The sequence below is a fragment of the Geotrypetes seraphini genome, chromosome 18, assembly GCF_902459505.1.
Source record: "Geotrypetes seraphini chromosome 18, aGeoSer1.1, whole genome shotgun sequence".
NCBI lineage: Eukaryota > Metazoa > Chordata > Amphibia > Gymnophiona > Dermophiidae > Geotrypetes > Geotrypetes seraphini.
In genome coordinates this window covers 25,412,950-25,427,625 of record NC_047101.1, presented here as the reverse complement: position 1 = coordinate 25,427,625, position 14,676 = coordinate 25,412,950, and the positions used below count along the sequence as shown (strand labels likewise).

The window sequence follows — 14,676 nt, the reverse complement described above, 5'->3', positions numbered from 1 at the left end:
CAATGTGGCACAGAATGACAGCCAACATTGAAGAAACAAAGTACCCTGTCTAGAGTCCATGTTTGTAATAGCTTTAAGTTCGAATCCTGCCATCTGTATCATCAATGTCTCCCAGTTCGCTGTTGTTGGAGTCTGAGGTGACAGCTTGCATTGGAGGATAGCTTTAATACCCATTAAGATAGATTTTCTTACAAAGGCCACACTGCCTGGACAAACCGGAAGCAATGACATTTTTAGTGTAAAAAGAAATGTGTTGGAAAATCTCCATGGACAGTTCCAAATATGGGCAATCTGGGTAAACATCCGACACCAATAGGCCTTTATATCTGAGCAAGACCAAAACATGTGCCCCAAAGTGGCATAAGGTGCAGCACGTTTAGGACAACAGTCCGTAGTACTCAGACTTGCCTGATACACCCTGTGCTTATGTAAGAAATTTATAATACCGTTCTTTTCAGTAGCTTGTCACCGAGCTTCAAGTGATCTGCTGTAAGCGGCTTGTGTAAATTTTGAGACCATTTGGCTGCCAACGCTACATAATCCAACTCCCCTGCAAGTTCCAGTAGAAACTTATGTTACTATGTTTACCAGTCTCTGGAAGATAAGTGGAAAGACTGCTTCAACATCTGAAATGATTGCAAAGTCCCATCAGGCTGTAAGGTCTGAGACAAGTAAATTAATCCCTTCTGAGACCACAAATGAAATGCCTTCTGGCACATATCAAATAAGTATTATATAATATTCTTAATTGTGTATTTACATGTGTGAGGGATAAGGAAGATTTAAAAAAATAATCCCATACCTCAATCCATAATACTATGTTTCCCATGAGTTCAAGTGAGAAGGTGGTAGGGAAAAAAAGTACTTTTGATAAAGCAAGAGAGAAAATTCTTGAGAGAGAGGTGTTTAATCTGAACTTCCTCAAAGTGATGTAGAGGCTGGGCATCCTTAGTAATAATGTCGATGATTATAAGAACATAAGAAACGCCTTCACCGGATCAGACCTAGGTCCATCTACATAAGTACATAAGTAGTCGCCTCCGCCGGGGCAGACCAGAGGTCCATCCAGCCCAGCGGTCCGCTCACGCGGCGGCCCATCAGGCATATTGCCTGGTCAGCGGTCCCTGACTAATTTTATGCCTACCTCTACACTTATCTCTAAACCTTCCACTGCTCTTATCTGTACCCCTCAATCCCTTTGTCTTCCAGGAACCTATCCAGGTCATCTTTGAAACCCTGTACTGTGCTATTTCTTATCACGGCCTCCGGAAGGGTGTTCCATGTGTCCACCACCCTCTGTGTGAAAAAGAACTTCCTTGCGTTTGTTTTAAACCTGTCCCCCTTCAATTTCATCGAGTGTCCCCTTGTTCTTGTGGTTTCTTTCAAATTGAAAAATCTGTCTTTGTCAACCTTTTCGATGCCCCTCAGGATCTTGAAGGTCTCTATCATATCTCCTCTGAGTCTCCGCTTTTCCAGGGAGAACAGCCCCAGCTTCTTCAGTCTGTCAGTGTATGTAAGGTTTTCCATACCCTTAATCAGTTTAGTTGCTCTTCTCTGGACTCCCTCAAGCATTGCCATGTCCTTTTTGAGGTACGGTGACCAGTACTGTACACAGTATTCCAGATGCGGGCGCACCTAGTCCAGCGATCCGCACACGCGGAAGCCCAGTTAGGTGCTCCTTGTTGGAGACCCGGATCTCCCATATCCCTCGATATGATTTGCAAGAAGGTGTGCATCCAACTTGCGCTTGAAACCCTGAACACTAGTCTCTGCCACAAACTCTTCTGGGAGAGCATTCCAAGCGCTCACCACTCGCTGTGTGAAGCAGAACTTCCTGACATTTGTCCTGAACCTGCTGCCACACAGTTTCAGGCTATGACCTCTTATGAATTTGAAAGTACTGGAATAAAGGGAAGTGAAGTTGAAATTTATGTGAAATATCCGACATGGGAATGGATAAAGGAAAATTAGCTAAACCTGATTTCAAAGACAATTCCCTAAATGGAGAATAGACCAAAAGTGGTGGAATTGGAGTAAAAGTAGGTGAAATAGGTTTCAAAGAATAAATTTTCTCCGTGGTACCGATGGTATAAAAGAGAGGAATTTCATTTTCGGAGTCTAGTTATGGAAGAGACATAGGTAATTAAAGAATATGGCTGCACTAATGCCTCTTTTAATCTCACCCAAGTAGAATAAGCCATGGGGTTTACCCAACATTGTAGGGCTCTAAGACAAATAGATTAATAATACCATTGTAAGTTTGGTAAACCAAGTCCTCCCAATGATTTAGAAAGAAGTGATAGAGGCTTTGATTAATGGTCTTTTATTAAACTAAATATAATGAACAATGCAAATTAGTGAATAAAAATAGAATTTTTGAAAAAAAAAAAAAAAGTTAATTCTTTCTAACCAAGAAGAAAAATTAACTGTAAATTTGAGTTGCCAGATCTTTCATTTATAGTTGATGTTTCTCTTTTTTAGGAGCTGTGTTTATACACACTGGGTAACTTGGCAGTGGACAGTAGGGCAATGCGAAGGCAGCTTCTGCAGCAGGGCATTATTCCTGCACTAGCATCCTGTATCCAGGTGAGTGCTCTGCCCAGCCATCACATCTCTTGCAATCTTGAAAGGTCAGATACTTCATATTGCCGTGACATTTCACAAAACAGTTCTAGATTAAATAAGCATTGATCTCTGCCAGTAGCAGAAAACCTTTTGAAGAGTTTGAAGTGCAGGTTTTCTCTGGGCTGATCTTTTTCAAGGCGAAACACATTCCTTCCCTCTGTTTTGCCAGTGTATGGTCTGGGTTTCATGGTAGCTTTTTATTCAGATTTCAGTGGACATCAAGTCCAGGATTGCAGGTCATGGAATATTGAAGAGGGCATCCTGCTGCTGCTAGAAGCAACCATTGTGTGGGAGCTGGCTGGCCAAACTTCAGTTGTGCTTTTGGTGCTGAATTCAACTGAAAATGCCAATCCAACAAAAGCAGGCCCCACTCCTGATTTTCCTCACCCCCCTTCCCTCAGGCCTATCTTAGAAACCCTAGTGGCCTAGACAGGGCAGGGACATTCCTCATCCCCACCCCCAATTGCCCCTGCCCATGTTCACTCTGCAGTCAAAATAGCTGCTGTGACTTTCCACAGTGTGTACATATCTTGAGTTGAAGTCCTGTGAGGTTTAGTGCAATGCAAGTAATAAGCAAGAGCATGTTTACATGTAATTCACCAACTCAACATGAGTAACCAGCAGCCAATCAGTGACTTCCTTAGGGAGGAGTCTAAGGAATTCCCTAATTGGCTGAGGTGCCCCAGGCCCCTCCAAAGGGGCTTACTCAGCATCAGCAGTCCCTTCTACATCCCAACCTACCATCTCTGCACCTGACCTCGGCTCATTCACTTCTTTCTCAGCCTGTCCGTTCTATTCTTGATGCTTCCAGGAAGCCGGCCACTCTTCAATGCTATCAACAGAAGTGGACTCGGTTTTCTTCCTGGTGCCTTCTGCATCATCATGATCCAACCTTGCTAGCAGTAGAACTGGTGTTGGATTATCTCCTTTCTTTGTCTGACTCTGGCCTCAAATCCACTTCTATCAGAGTCCACCTCAGTGCCATTACTGCTTTTCATGAGCCAATTCACAGAAAACCTCTTGCTGCTCATCCTTTGGTTTCCAGATTCATGCGGGGACTTTTCAATGTGAAACCACCTCTCAAGCCCCCTCCTGTGATCTGGGATCTTAATGTGGTTCTTTCTGCCTTAATGAAGCCTCCTTTTGAACCATTGGCCACAGCTCATTTCAAATTTCTCACTTGGAAAGTGGTCTTCCTTATTGCTCTCACATCAGCCAGGAGGGTCAGTGAATTACATGCACTAGTTGCCGATCCACCTTTCACAGTCTTTCACCATGACAAGGTGGTTCTGCGTACACATCCAAAGTTTCTCCCTAAGGTTGTATCTGACTTTCATCTTAATCAGTCCATTGTCCTGCCTGTATTCTTCCCGAAACCTCATTCTCATCCTGGAGAACAGGCTTTGCATACTTTGGCTTATTATCTAGAGCGCACTAAGCCCCACAGATCGTCTCCCCAACTTTTTCTGTCCTTTGATCCCAATAAGTTGGGACATCCTGTTTCTAAACGTACGCTATCCAATTGGCTTGGTGCTTGCATCTCGTTCTGTTATGCTCAGACCGGACTGACACTGGAAGGTTCTGTCACGGCCCATAGAGTTAGAGCTATGGCAGCATCTGTAGCTATCCTCAGATCAACTCCTATTGAGGAAATCTGCAAGGCTGCTACTTGGTCCTCGGTTCATACTTTCACATCTCATTATTGTCTGGATGCATTCTCCAGACGGGATGGACACTTCGGCCAATCTGTTTTACAAAATTTATTTTCGTAATGGCCAACCTTCCCTCCATCCCTCTTTTTGTTAGCTTGGAGATCACCCATCAGTTAAGAATATGCTGCCTGCTTGTCCTTACCGTAACAGGTGTTATCCAGGGGCAACAGGCAGATATTCTTACGTCCCACCCACCTCCCCGGGTTGGCTTCTTAGCTGGCTTATCCTAACTGGGGACTGCACGCCTCCGTCGGGCGGGAAGGCACTCGCGCATGCGCGGTGCGGCTTAGCTAGAACTTTCTAAGTTCTTAGAGTGCAATCACTCTAAAATTGTCCGTACCGGGGCTCTGTCGGTGCCGTCACCCATCAGTTAAGAATATCTGCCTGCTGTCCCTGGATAACACCTGTTACGGTAAGTAACTGTGCTTTTTTGACACGCCTGCCTGTCTTTTTTATTCAATTTTTTTTTTATGGGGCAGATATTTTGCGTGTGTAACACACACAAAATATCTGTGCCATGGAAAAAAAATGAATAAAAAAGACAGGCAGGCCTGTCAAAAAGCCTGCAGACCTGACGGTAAATCAGTTACCGACAGGTCTGCAGCAGTTGGGTTTGCCAATAGTAAAACCTGACACAAAGTAGCCAAGCAATTGTTAGTGAATCAATCGTTTGGCTATTGTGCATGGGGTTTTACTAATTTGCATAGGACGATCGGGATTGGATCGCTACAGGTGTTAGTGAATAGTGCAGGAAGGAAATCTGGTCGTAAAGGGCTCACAAACCGATCGGTTTGCTTAGTGAATCTAGCCCTAAGTGTACTGTAGTTTAATTTTGTGGTTAACCATTATGTGTTGTTAATAAGATTATATTGTGTGTTTTAAATGAAAAATGATTGGAAAAAATGGCATTACAATTAATGCTATTATTATAGGGCAGGGTCTGGGGCAGGGCTTTTGAGCACCCCCAATCATTTTGAAAAGTTGACTCCTATGTATATAGGTGCAGGGTATATATGCAAAAGTACATTACTGTCCCGGTCTGATTAGTTAATAAGCTCATCTTGAATGATGCCATGGATAATGTATCACTTAATCTGCTCTGCAAATTCCTCTGTTACCACTCTGGGTCTGTTTCCTAACTTATTTTACTGAATTAGTAATTGGGTTTTGTACACACTGCATAAATAATGTGAGCTTTTCATTCTAGTCACCTCATATCATTGTGGTAGACGCTGTGGGATATGTCCTGTCTCAACTGCTACAGGCCAAGGAAGCAGCTGAGATCATACCGTAAGTAACTTCACTGTGCCTATGGAAGGATCAAGCAAGGTATCACTTACAAAGGTCTAGCTGAGCTATAGAGATGCTCCCATAGGGTACAACTGAAGCATCACTCTTGCTGACCCAGTTCATAATTAAATTTGAGACTCTTTAGATTTAAAATTTATAGCATACCTTTTTTGGGTCATGTATCTGTTTCCTCATTTTTCTAGAGCTACATAGTTTGCATTGCTAAATCCCCTGGAGTTTTCCCTGTAATTGCCTTACAAATAGTGCATTAGGTCTTAAGAGTGTAAAATTTTTTTTCAGATCATCCTCTTCCTGTCTTTATTTCCTTTGAGAGTATGCCACTTTAAATTTCCTTCACTGGCTTCCTAATAGACAGCTGTTGTAAGCATTTGTCATAATAAAATGAATATTAATTCACCAAATTACACGAGGCTAAATCAACCCAGATGGTATTACAGTGGAACCTTGGTTTACGAGCATAATTTGTTCCAGACGCATGCTCGTAAACCAAATTACTCGTATATCAAAGTGTGTCAAACTTAATGCCCAATAATGTAGAGAGAAGATCCTTTAAGAAAGTTATCGTGTCGGATCCCTCAGCAGATTCTGGAATACTGAGTATTCTTATGTTGTTCCGTCGACTTCTGTTGGCAAGATCTTCCAAATCAGATTTTAGCGCAGCTATATCCCACTCATGTTTAGGGATGAGGGAGACATTTTGAGCATGTGCGGCCTTAAAACCTTCAAGTTCGTTGAGTCGGTGCCTAGCGTCAGTGAATTGTGAATTTAGGGCTTCAATCTCGACTTGGATTAACTGTGACTCTTCTACTTGTTTGGTCATGATGTTTTTAAAAACACGCATCTCCGCAATCAGAAGTTCAAGCTGTGAATCAACAGTTTTCAGCGGTTATTTTTCTGGTGAAGGTACATCGTGTTTAGGCCATTTTCCACTGGGGATCGCATTAGTTGATTGTTCTCTCTTGCTGTTCTTTGAGAGTGACATAGCTGGATAATAATGCTTCTCAAGGAATGTGAACGATGATTTTTAAAGCTGCATAGAGGCGTTGTATTATAGCTTTATCCTGACGTCTCAGAGAGCACTCAGTCGGCACGTCTGGTCGCCATGATCGTCAAACCACGCCCCCCACATTCTAAACTTTGTGAAAGGGTATCACCCTGCCATATTTGTATGCAGTCAATTTTGAAATTAAACATATATAATCTAATTTGTTCAATTCCTTCTCTATAGAAGGAATCACGGTTTGCTTCCAATATTGGGACAGTGTTAGTTTAGTAGCTACAAAGAGCGCCATAGCAAATTTATGAGCCTAAACTGTAACCCCAAGGGGCTTACTATGCAACAGACAGCATTCCTGTGTTTTAGGGTGAACTATACCCAACACTTCCCTCAAAGTATGGGGCCGGATGGTGTACATCCGAGGGTGCTGAAGGAACTTAGGGAAGTTCTGGTAGCTCCGCTGACCTTTTCAACGAGTCTCTAGAGTCGGGAGTGGTACTGGAGGAGGGCAGATGTGGTCCCTCCACAAAAGTGGAAGTAAGGAACAGGTGGCTTGGGTCTGCTACCAGACCATGAAGGCTATTTTGGGGGGTTAGATTGGTTGGGGGCGGGGTCCATCAGACCACCAAGGTCCTTTTTTTAGGGTTGGGGTTAATTTCCAGGGACTTGCACACAAAAGTTGTGCCCACCATACAGCTCTTGTGGGCATGTCTCATTAATTCCAACCCTTGAGCGACTGATGCTCAAACCAGCCTGCAAATTCTATGCACACTATTAGTGTTGAGATAAGTTGTTAAATTTAGACCTTTGTTTCTCCACCACTGTAGCTGTACTGCCCCCTAATTCAGTCAGCCTGTTATCTGAAGGAAAACATTTTTGCACTTGGAGGGTAATCTGGACACATCTTTGTTTAAGGACAGTGGTTATATTAAAAAAAAGCTGGAATATCTGGAAAATCATGTGAGGAATTTGAGATTTTAAGCTTCCCGAGGTCTCCATTGATTGTATCAATATGGTCACATATGACAGTTGTCCTGAGAATGCAATCCGATACTCTGCCTCCTATAACCAAGGCTTATTATGTAATGGGAACAGCACTTGATTTTTCCCCATCCAGTCAGGACAAGGCCAAAAAAGCAGTTAACTGTTGAGGTTCAAAGAAAACATATTTAACTGAATAGTGGTAAATAATACACTTACAAAGATGTCTCAAATAGAATGTAACCCCCAATGAAATGACCCCTGGTCTCAGAAGGAGAAATTCATGACGACGCTTTTGAGTTTCTCTTGAGGGATCAGGGAACATTTGAATTTTACATCCAAGAAACTCTCTCTGTTTATTTTTAAAGAAAAGCCTCAATAACCATATTTTATCAATCGAGAAAGCTACAGTTAATATCAATGTGGAAGATGTTACTTTATCCTTATCTGACGTTTCCAGAATTTCCGATACATTCAGTGGTGCTTGATCAGATATTTTTGACTGTAATTGAGTTCCATTCTTATTTGGTAAATAATACACTGGAGAGAATGGGGATAAAGTATCCTCCGGGACTTCCAGAATTTCTACCAAGTGTCTCCTAAGCATCTCCCTAAGAGTTACCGTTGTTAGTCTAGGAAAATTAATAAATTTCAGATTATTATTTTGTGAATTATTCTCAAGCATTTCTAGTTTCCTTCTAATATTCACATTGTCCTTAATTAGGGCCTCTTGCAATTGTTTAGACGATAATAAGTCTTGGTCATGCTTTTGAATTGAAGACTTTGAAACAGTCAGATCTTGTTTTAAATCCTTAAGCCCCTTAATATGTTGAATCAATTTACCCTCTATATACTGGAAATTGGGGCTAACAGTCTTAGCAAAGTTTGCCACTAAGTCCCATAAAGACTCCAGGGTCACCTGAGCTGGCTTTTCCAAAATTGAAAATTCTTGGCTTTGCTCCGTCTGGCTTATTCCACCTCCTGTTGCTGAACAAGCCCCTGATTCTCCTGCAGAGATTCTCTGAACAGGGAGTTCTGCCTCCATGCTCTCCATTGTAATGCTGGCTGCTTCAGGAGAAAGGACCTCCCCCAACTCCGAGGTTTCCTCACCCCTTGGAGAACTGGTGATCTGAGGCTGCGGGGGTGGTACTCGCATGTCGGGGCTGAGGGTGGTATCTGGCCCAAGAGGAGCAACTCCGGTCTTGCCAAGCCCCGGTGTCCTCAGCGGGCTGACCTCCAATGTCAATGCTGTGGCTCCCTGAATCCACCACACTCCTCGATGTTGCCAAAAGTCACGAGGTGCTAGCATCACTCCTACCTGTCGGGCTTCAAAAGCCACTGGCAGAGAAGAGAAACAGACCAAGGGTAGAGCGGTTCAGGTGCTTACTTTCAACACGTCCATGCAGCAGCCATCCAGGATCCAAGTCAGCATAGTTGGATTTAAGAAAAGTTTGGACAATTTCCTGGAGGAAAAGTCCATAGTCTGTTATTGAGAGAGACATGGGGGAAGCCACTGCTTGCCCTGTATTGGTAGCATGAAATATTGCTACACCTTGGGTTTTAGCCAGGTACTAGTGACCTGGATTGGCCACCATGAGAATGGGCTACTGGGCTTGATGGACCATTGGTCTGACCCAGTAAGGCTATTCTTATGTTTTTTATGTTGTTATGTAACTTATTACCCAGAGAATTACTTTGATTGCCACATTTGTGTTGGAACCAGATTGCAATACAGTGCTTTAGATGTATTTCCACACTGTGCATTTTTTGATTCAAAACAGTTAGGGGCTCATAATAAAAATTTTTTTTAAAAAAAACTTTCAAAAAGTGGCCTAAATAGGTACTTGGATGATCACTAACACAGATCGTCCAAGTACCGATAATCAAAGCTGGTTTTAGACATATCCAAAACCAGCTTAGGCCTTTGCCCTGCCTCTAAACGCCTAGAGTGAAAAGAGGCGTTTTTAGAGGAGGGGAAAGGGCGGGAGGTGGGCCGATCTTGACTTAGTCGTACACCAAGTATAACCAAAAGTTTAACAAGGTTGCCCAGTCGGAATTTATACGTTTTGACTTAGACCAAGTGAAAACAGGTCTAAGTTCCGAATAGGGGCCACTGAGCTGATCCCAGCTGCTGCAATCAGCTCAGCAGCCCTGGCAACCTGCCCACCTCCCACCGCATTGATCGCAGGAGGAGAGATGCCTAATCTCTCCTGCAATGATCGTTGGGGGGGATTCTGTAGCTAGTGTTGTTTTTGACAGACGCTGGTTACAGAATCCAGCTTTTAGATGAAGGACTGGCCCCTCCTTCGCCTAAAAGGTCTTGTTTTGGGCGTTTGGGACTTGGGCATATTTTTAGTTGATAATGTATTCTAAAGTTAGACGTAGTCGTGGTATGGGTGATTAAACAGCTGAACGTAGAGGTAGGCCATTCTAAAAAAAAACAAACTCATTTTGGACATTTTTTATGAGAATTGACTTTTTCCCTGCTGCTACTTTCAGCATTTAGGGGCTTAGGCCCCTCCACATGTCCAAGTCTAGTTAGGCCAGCTTTATGACTTTCGTCTGCTTGCATGTTGATTATATATGTTAAACTTTTCCTTAAAATTTAAAGTAAATCATGGATTATTAATTTCACTGGGCAACAAATTTTTCCAAAAGTTTTACCCCTTCAAAATAATCACAAATATAATTTCCCACTGAGTGTATCATGTAGGAACACGATGGTATCTTTAATTGACTATAACACTTTGTAATGCACATAGTTTCTGATACGTTCTGATAGTTCGCCACAGCTAAAAGTATTTTCCTGCTGATTTTTGTTTATACTCTGTCTGGTGCATCTCATTGCAGTATCAAACAATAGTCAGATGGATTCCAGTTGCCCTGATACCAGTTTTCCATAGTAGCAATGTCCTGAACTTTCACCATGTTTGTCGCTGACTGCACCGAGATTTGCGGGGAAGAAGTCCCAAGTGCGAATGTAGAAAGTGCATCCTCAGTGACATTTTGCATTTCATGGTTTTGTATACTCTAAGAAGTTTGTCAACCAATTGAATATAGTTTGGTGCTCTGTAACTGTCAAGAAAATTCTCAACGATATCATTGAATGCTTTCCAGGCAATTTTCTCTGGCCCGACTAATAGATCTTCAAATCTCTCATCATTGATGTGTCTGATCTGTGGACCAACAAAAATGCTTTAATTAATCTTGGCATCAGTTATTCTTGGAAACATCTGTCTTAGATAAAGAAAACCTTTGCTTTCATCACTTACAAAATTTTTCATCAGTCCAAGTTTTTTGTGAAGAAGAGGCAAAAATATCTTTCTTGAGTCAACAAGTGGTTCATGTACCACATTTTTCTGTCCTGGAACCAAATCCACGTATGTGAACTGCTTTTATATAGCCTTTTCAGGTAGCATCCATCAAGCCCAGGCATGCCCATACTGCATCGTTTCCATAGACGTTATGCAATCTGCCCTGAATGTACACTTGAACATGCCCATACTATATCCAGCAAGGTATAACGTGAGCAGTGGGCATTTATTAAGCATTAGGCTAAGAATTAATTGCATTAGCGTGAAAATATAACAAATAATTGTAAAAATGTACTTTTTTGTTAAAAAGGTATGTGATACGTAATTTTAAACGTGATTTTCATGATCAGCAGTCAAAAATCTGTAAGATATACCCGACAGTGTTGAAGAAGCAAAAACATTGTTGTCCAGTGTTTCCTTTATTTGTGGATGGGATGATATTGTAATGTGGAGAGGAAAACAGTGATGGAATTCAAAGCGTGGGATAAACAAAGAAGATCTCTAATTAGAAAATGAATGGTATAAATTAAAGAACTAAGGCCGTTACTGGACAAACTTGCATGGTCAATGTCCCATATATGGTGATTCAGTGTAGGATGGGCTGTGGAGGGCTTCAGTTGGAACTCCACGACCTTGGATGAACATGGCGAAAGTTCAGGACATTGCTACTATGGAGAAAAAGATATCGGGGCAACTGGAATCCATCAATGCTGGCTGACTATTGTTGGACACTGAGTACACCTGATTTATCTTCCAATGTTATTATGTCTATACACTCATTCTGTTATTAAGTCTATACTCTCAATCTGTATTCTCCAATGTCATTTACCCTCCTGGAAATGTCCAGTTCTCTTCTTATGTAATCCGCTTTGAACCGCAAGGTACAAGCGGAATAAAAATCACTAATGTAATGTAATGTACAAACTTCTTAGAGCATACAAAACCATGATGTTGTTACTGGCCAGACTTTACGGTAGGTATCCTGCAAACAATGGGATGGTTAGATAGACTGGAGTGAGCTCTAGCAGTTGGATCCATGGACTTGAATCTAAGACCCAGAAATATCAAAGAAAAGAGATAAGCTAATTTAATCATGTATTTTTAATGAGTAAAACTAATGGGCAGACTGAATGGACCGTTCAGGCCTTTATCACCATCATTTACTATGTTACTATATAATTTATCTTGTTTTGGGATTTTCCTGGATTATTTATTTTTCTGTTATTACTGTTTGGTATTGTCTGTCTTTATACTATACATTCATTAAAAAATACATATTCTTTCTGGATCCAGGTTGATTTTTGACTCTGGTCTCATACAGCACGTGATTCGATTGGTGCAGCCTGACCAGCAGCTGGGAACTGGGACGGCTGTGGAATTTGCTTGGTGTCTTCATTACCTCATTTGCAGGTAAACTAGACCTGTTATCTGAAGGAAAACATTTTTGCACTTAGAGGTGTTTTGCAGTTATTTGATGTCCCTGAATGCATGCTTTCAGCTGGATTTCATGGGGCACTTAGGATCAGTCTGTCTTAATGGTGAATGTGATCTGTATTTTGGAAAAAACAAAAAACAAAAGTCTGTTCTTTTTACAAACTTCCACAAAAGTCTAAGCAATTTTGAGCAACTGTTATGAGCACATTGAAATACATGAAACGTGGATACAAGCATTACAGTATAAAGGTTGGTCCCTAAATTTAGGTGTTAATAGTAGTGCTTACACACTATTATAGAATAGAGCCTAGCACTTATGCGCCTAGCTGCCTACATTTCTTAGTGGAACCATGAACATGTTGCCAAGCAATGAGTACACAACTGATGGGATTCTATAAGTTATGTACTGCATAGTCACTTATAACATAGCTAAGCAATGAGCCAAGCAATGAGTACACAACTGATGGGATTCTATAAGTTATGTACTGCATAGTCACTTATAACATAGCTAAGCAATGAGCCAAGCAATGAGTACACAACTGATGGGATTCTATAAGTTATGTACTACATAGTCACTTATAACATAGCTGCGTCAAAAGTTAGGTGCACCTTAACACCAATTCTGTAACAGCTTAAAGCATGCCTAGAATATGAATGTAAAGTATTCCCCTCTATGTCATACAAAATTTGAATGGCACAGGAAAAAATGGAAAGAAAACAGGCCCTTCCCCCCCCTTAACGTATTAGTCAGTGTCAGGTTAACTTTTAAGAAGTCAAAACAGTTGGTGAAATCAAATTCAGAAGCTAAGCTAAGACTGCATCTTTTGTATTCTTTCATGGCGTTTAATCTAATCTAACTAAAATACCTGCCTTGTTTGCTTTTCTCTCACAGCCGAATAAACAATACGCTCTTACTCTCCCTTGGCATAATGTCTACCCTAGTGCTGCTACTCATAGAGCAGGCTTCAGTGGTCTTACAAAGCGCAGCTGAAGGTCTTGAGCTGGTAAGGTGGCACCTTTCTCACAATATATAGCAAATACTTTTCACTATGAATACATTTAGCCTAAACTTTTTATAAGCCATGTGATGGCCACTGTTCTTCTTGCTGTTTCAGCTGATTTCACCTACGCTGCGTTGTCTGGGTAATTTGCTGGCAGAGAATGAGGCAGCAGGAAGCAAAATACAAATCCAAGATGGCCGTTTGTTGGTGGCACTGTTTGTTTTTATGCAACATTTCATACAGCAGCAGCCTTTTGTTGTGCAGGAGTGCCTCTGGGTCCTGAACAACCTCACAGGTACTGTAATGGCACAAAATCCCATCAAATATCCCCAATCTACAAACAAAAGCTAAGAGATCATCCCCATTGTCAAGAGGTTCAAAAAGGGATACGAGAATAAAAATGTATCCAAACTTGGTCTTTCATATGGTTTCTACAGCCTGTTTTTTTAATGCCCCAAGCTCACTACAGTTACTGCTCATTCACATTAGGCTAACAAAGGACTTATTGTGCAACAGGACTGGTAGTCTTCACCATCGGGTTTTAGCCCCCACTAGTTGCAAGGGTTGTTTTCATGCTCTCCCTCCCATCACTCTGGGATTAGTTTCTCCCCCTCAGTCTTACTTTCTTCAGGCGAGGAGTAAGGAGCCTGTCTTCTGCTCGTTTAATCTTTTTTTTTGGTGGGGGAGGAGGGGTTATTGTCCGGTCAGAGGCTTTTAGTGCTTAAGAGGATCCCGGTCACCCAATGGCATCTCTGGCTGTGAGGTCTGAGGTCTGTAGTCCTTATGCACATGTGGCCAGTTTGCATCAATAGTTCTCAGAACTCGGAGTGGGGAACGTCAGGGAGAGGAAAGCTGATCGGCCCGGTAGATCATGACGGCAACACGAGTCTATCACGGAGCCCGGGATGGGTTTCGCGATCGACTCGCGTTGCCTTCCTAATCTACCGGTCGATCGCGATCGACGTATTGGGCATCCCTGCTTTAAAGGATATTTTTTGGCTCTAATAGCCACTTTCACTTAATCTTTTAACCACGCCGGCTCTCATTTTGTCCCGTGCCTCATCCAGAAGCATTCCTTCTGACGTTGCAGAACGCACAAGGAGCCGCTGCACGTGGCTTTGTGCACACTGTGACTGTGAGGAGGAGGGAGCCAACCACAAGATAACAATGGGGGCATCAGACTGCAGGCCACATAAAATGGTCAGAAGCTAAGACACCCGCCAGAGGGAGGCAACAAAGGTTGGAATGATTTTCTTTTCAATTTAGTGTTTGAATTGTGTCGATTTTGAGAATTTTAATCT

The 14,676-nt window shown here is 42.0% G+C and overlaps 1 protein-coding gene across 5 annotated transcripts in view; it reads left to right on the top strand.

Annotated features, from left to right (window-relative positions):
• Positions 1 to 14,676, top strand: part of TMCO6 (transmembrane and coiled-coil domains 6) — a 50,045-nt gene that overhangs the window by 22,964 nt on the left and 12,405 nt on the right. For all 5 annotated transcript variants that reach the window (XM_033927375.1, XM_033927372.1, XM_033927374.1 and 2 more), the window contains 5 exons: positions 2,482 to 2,586; positions 5,545 to 5,627; positions 12,234 to 12,350; positions 13,267 to 13,378; positions 13,490 to 13,670. In XM_033927375.1, coding sequence (XP_033783266.1) covers positions 2,482 to 2,586; positions 5,545 to 5,627; positions 12,234 to 12,350; positions 13,267 to 13,378; positions 13,490 to 13,670 — 598 coding nt within the window. The remainder of the gene's footprint in view (positions 1 to 2,481; positions 2,587 to 5,544; positions 5,628 to 12,233; positions 12,351 to 13,266; positions 13,379 to 13,489; positions 13,671 to 14,676) is intronic.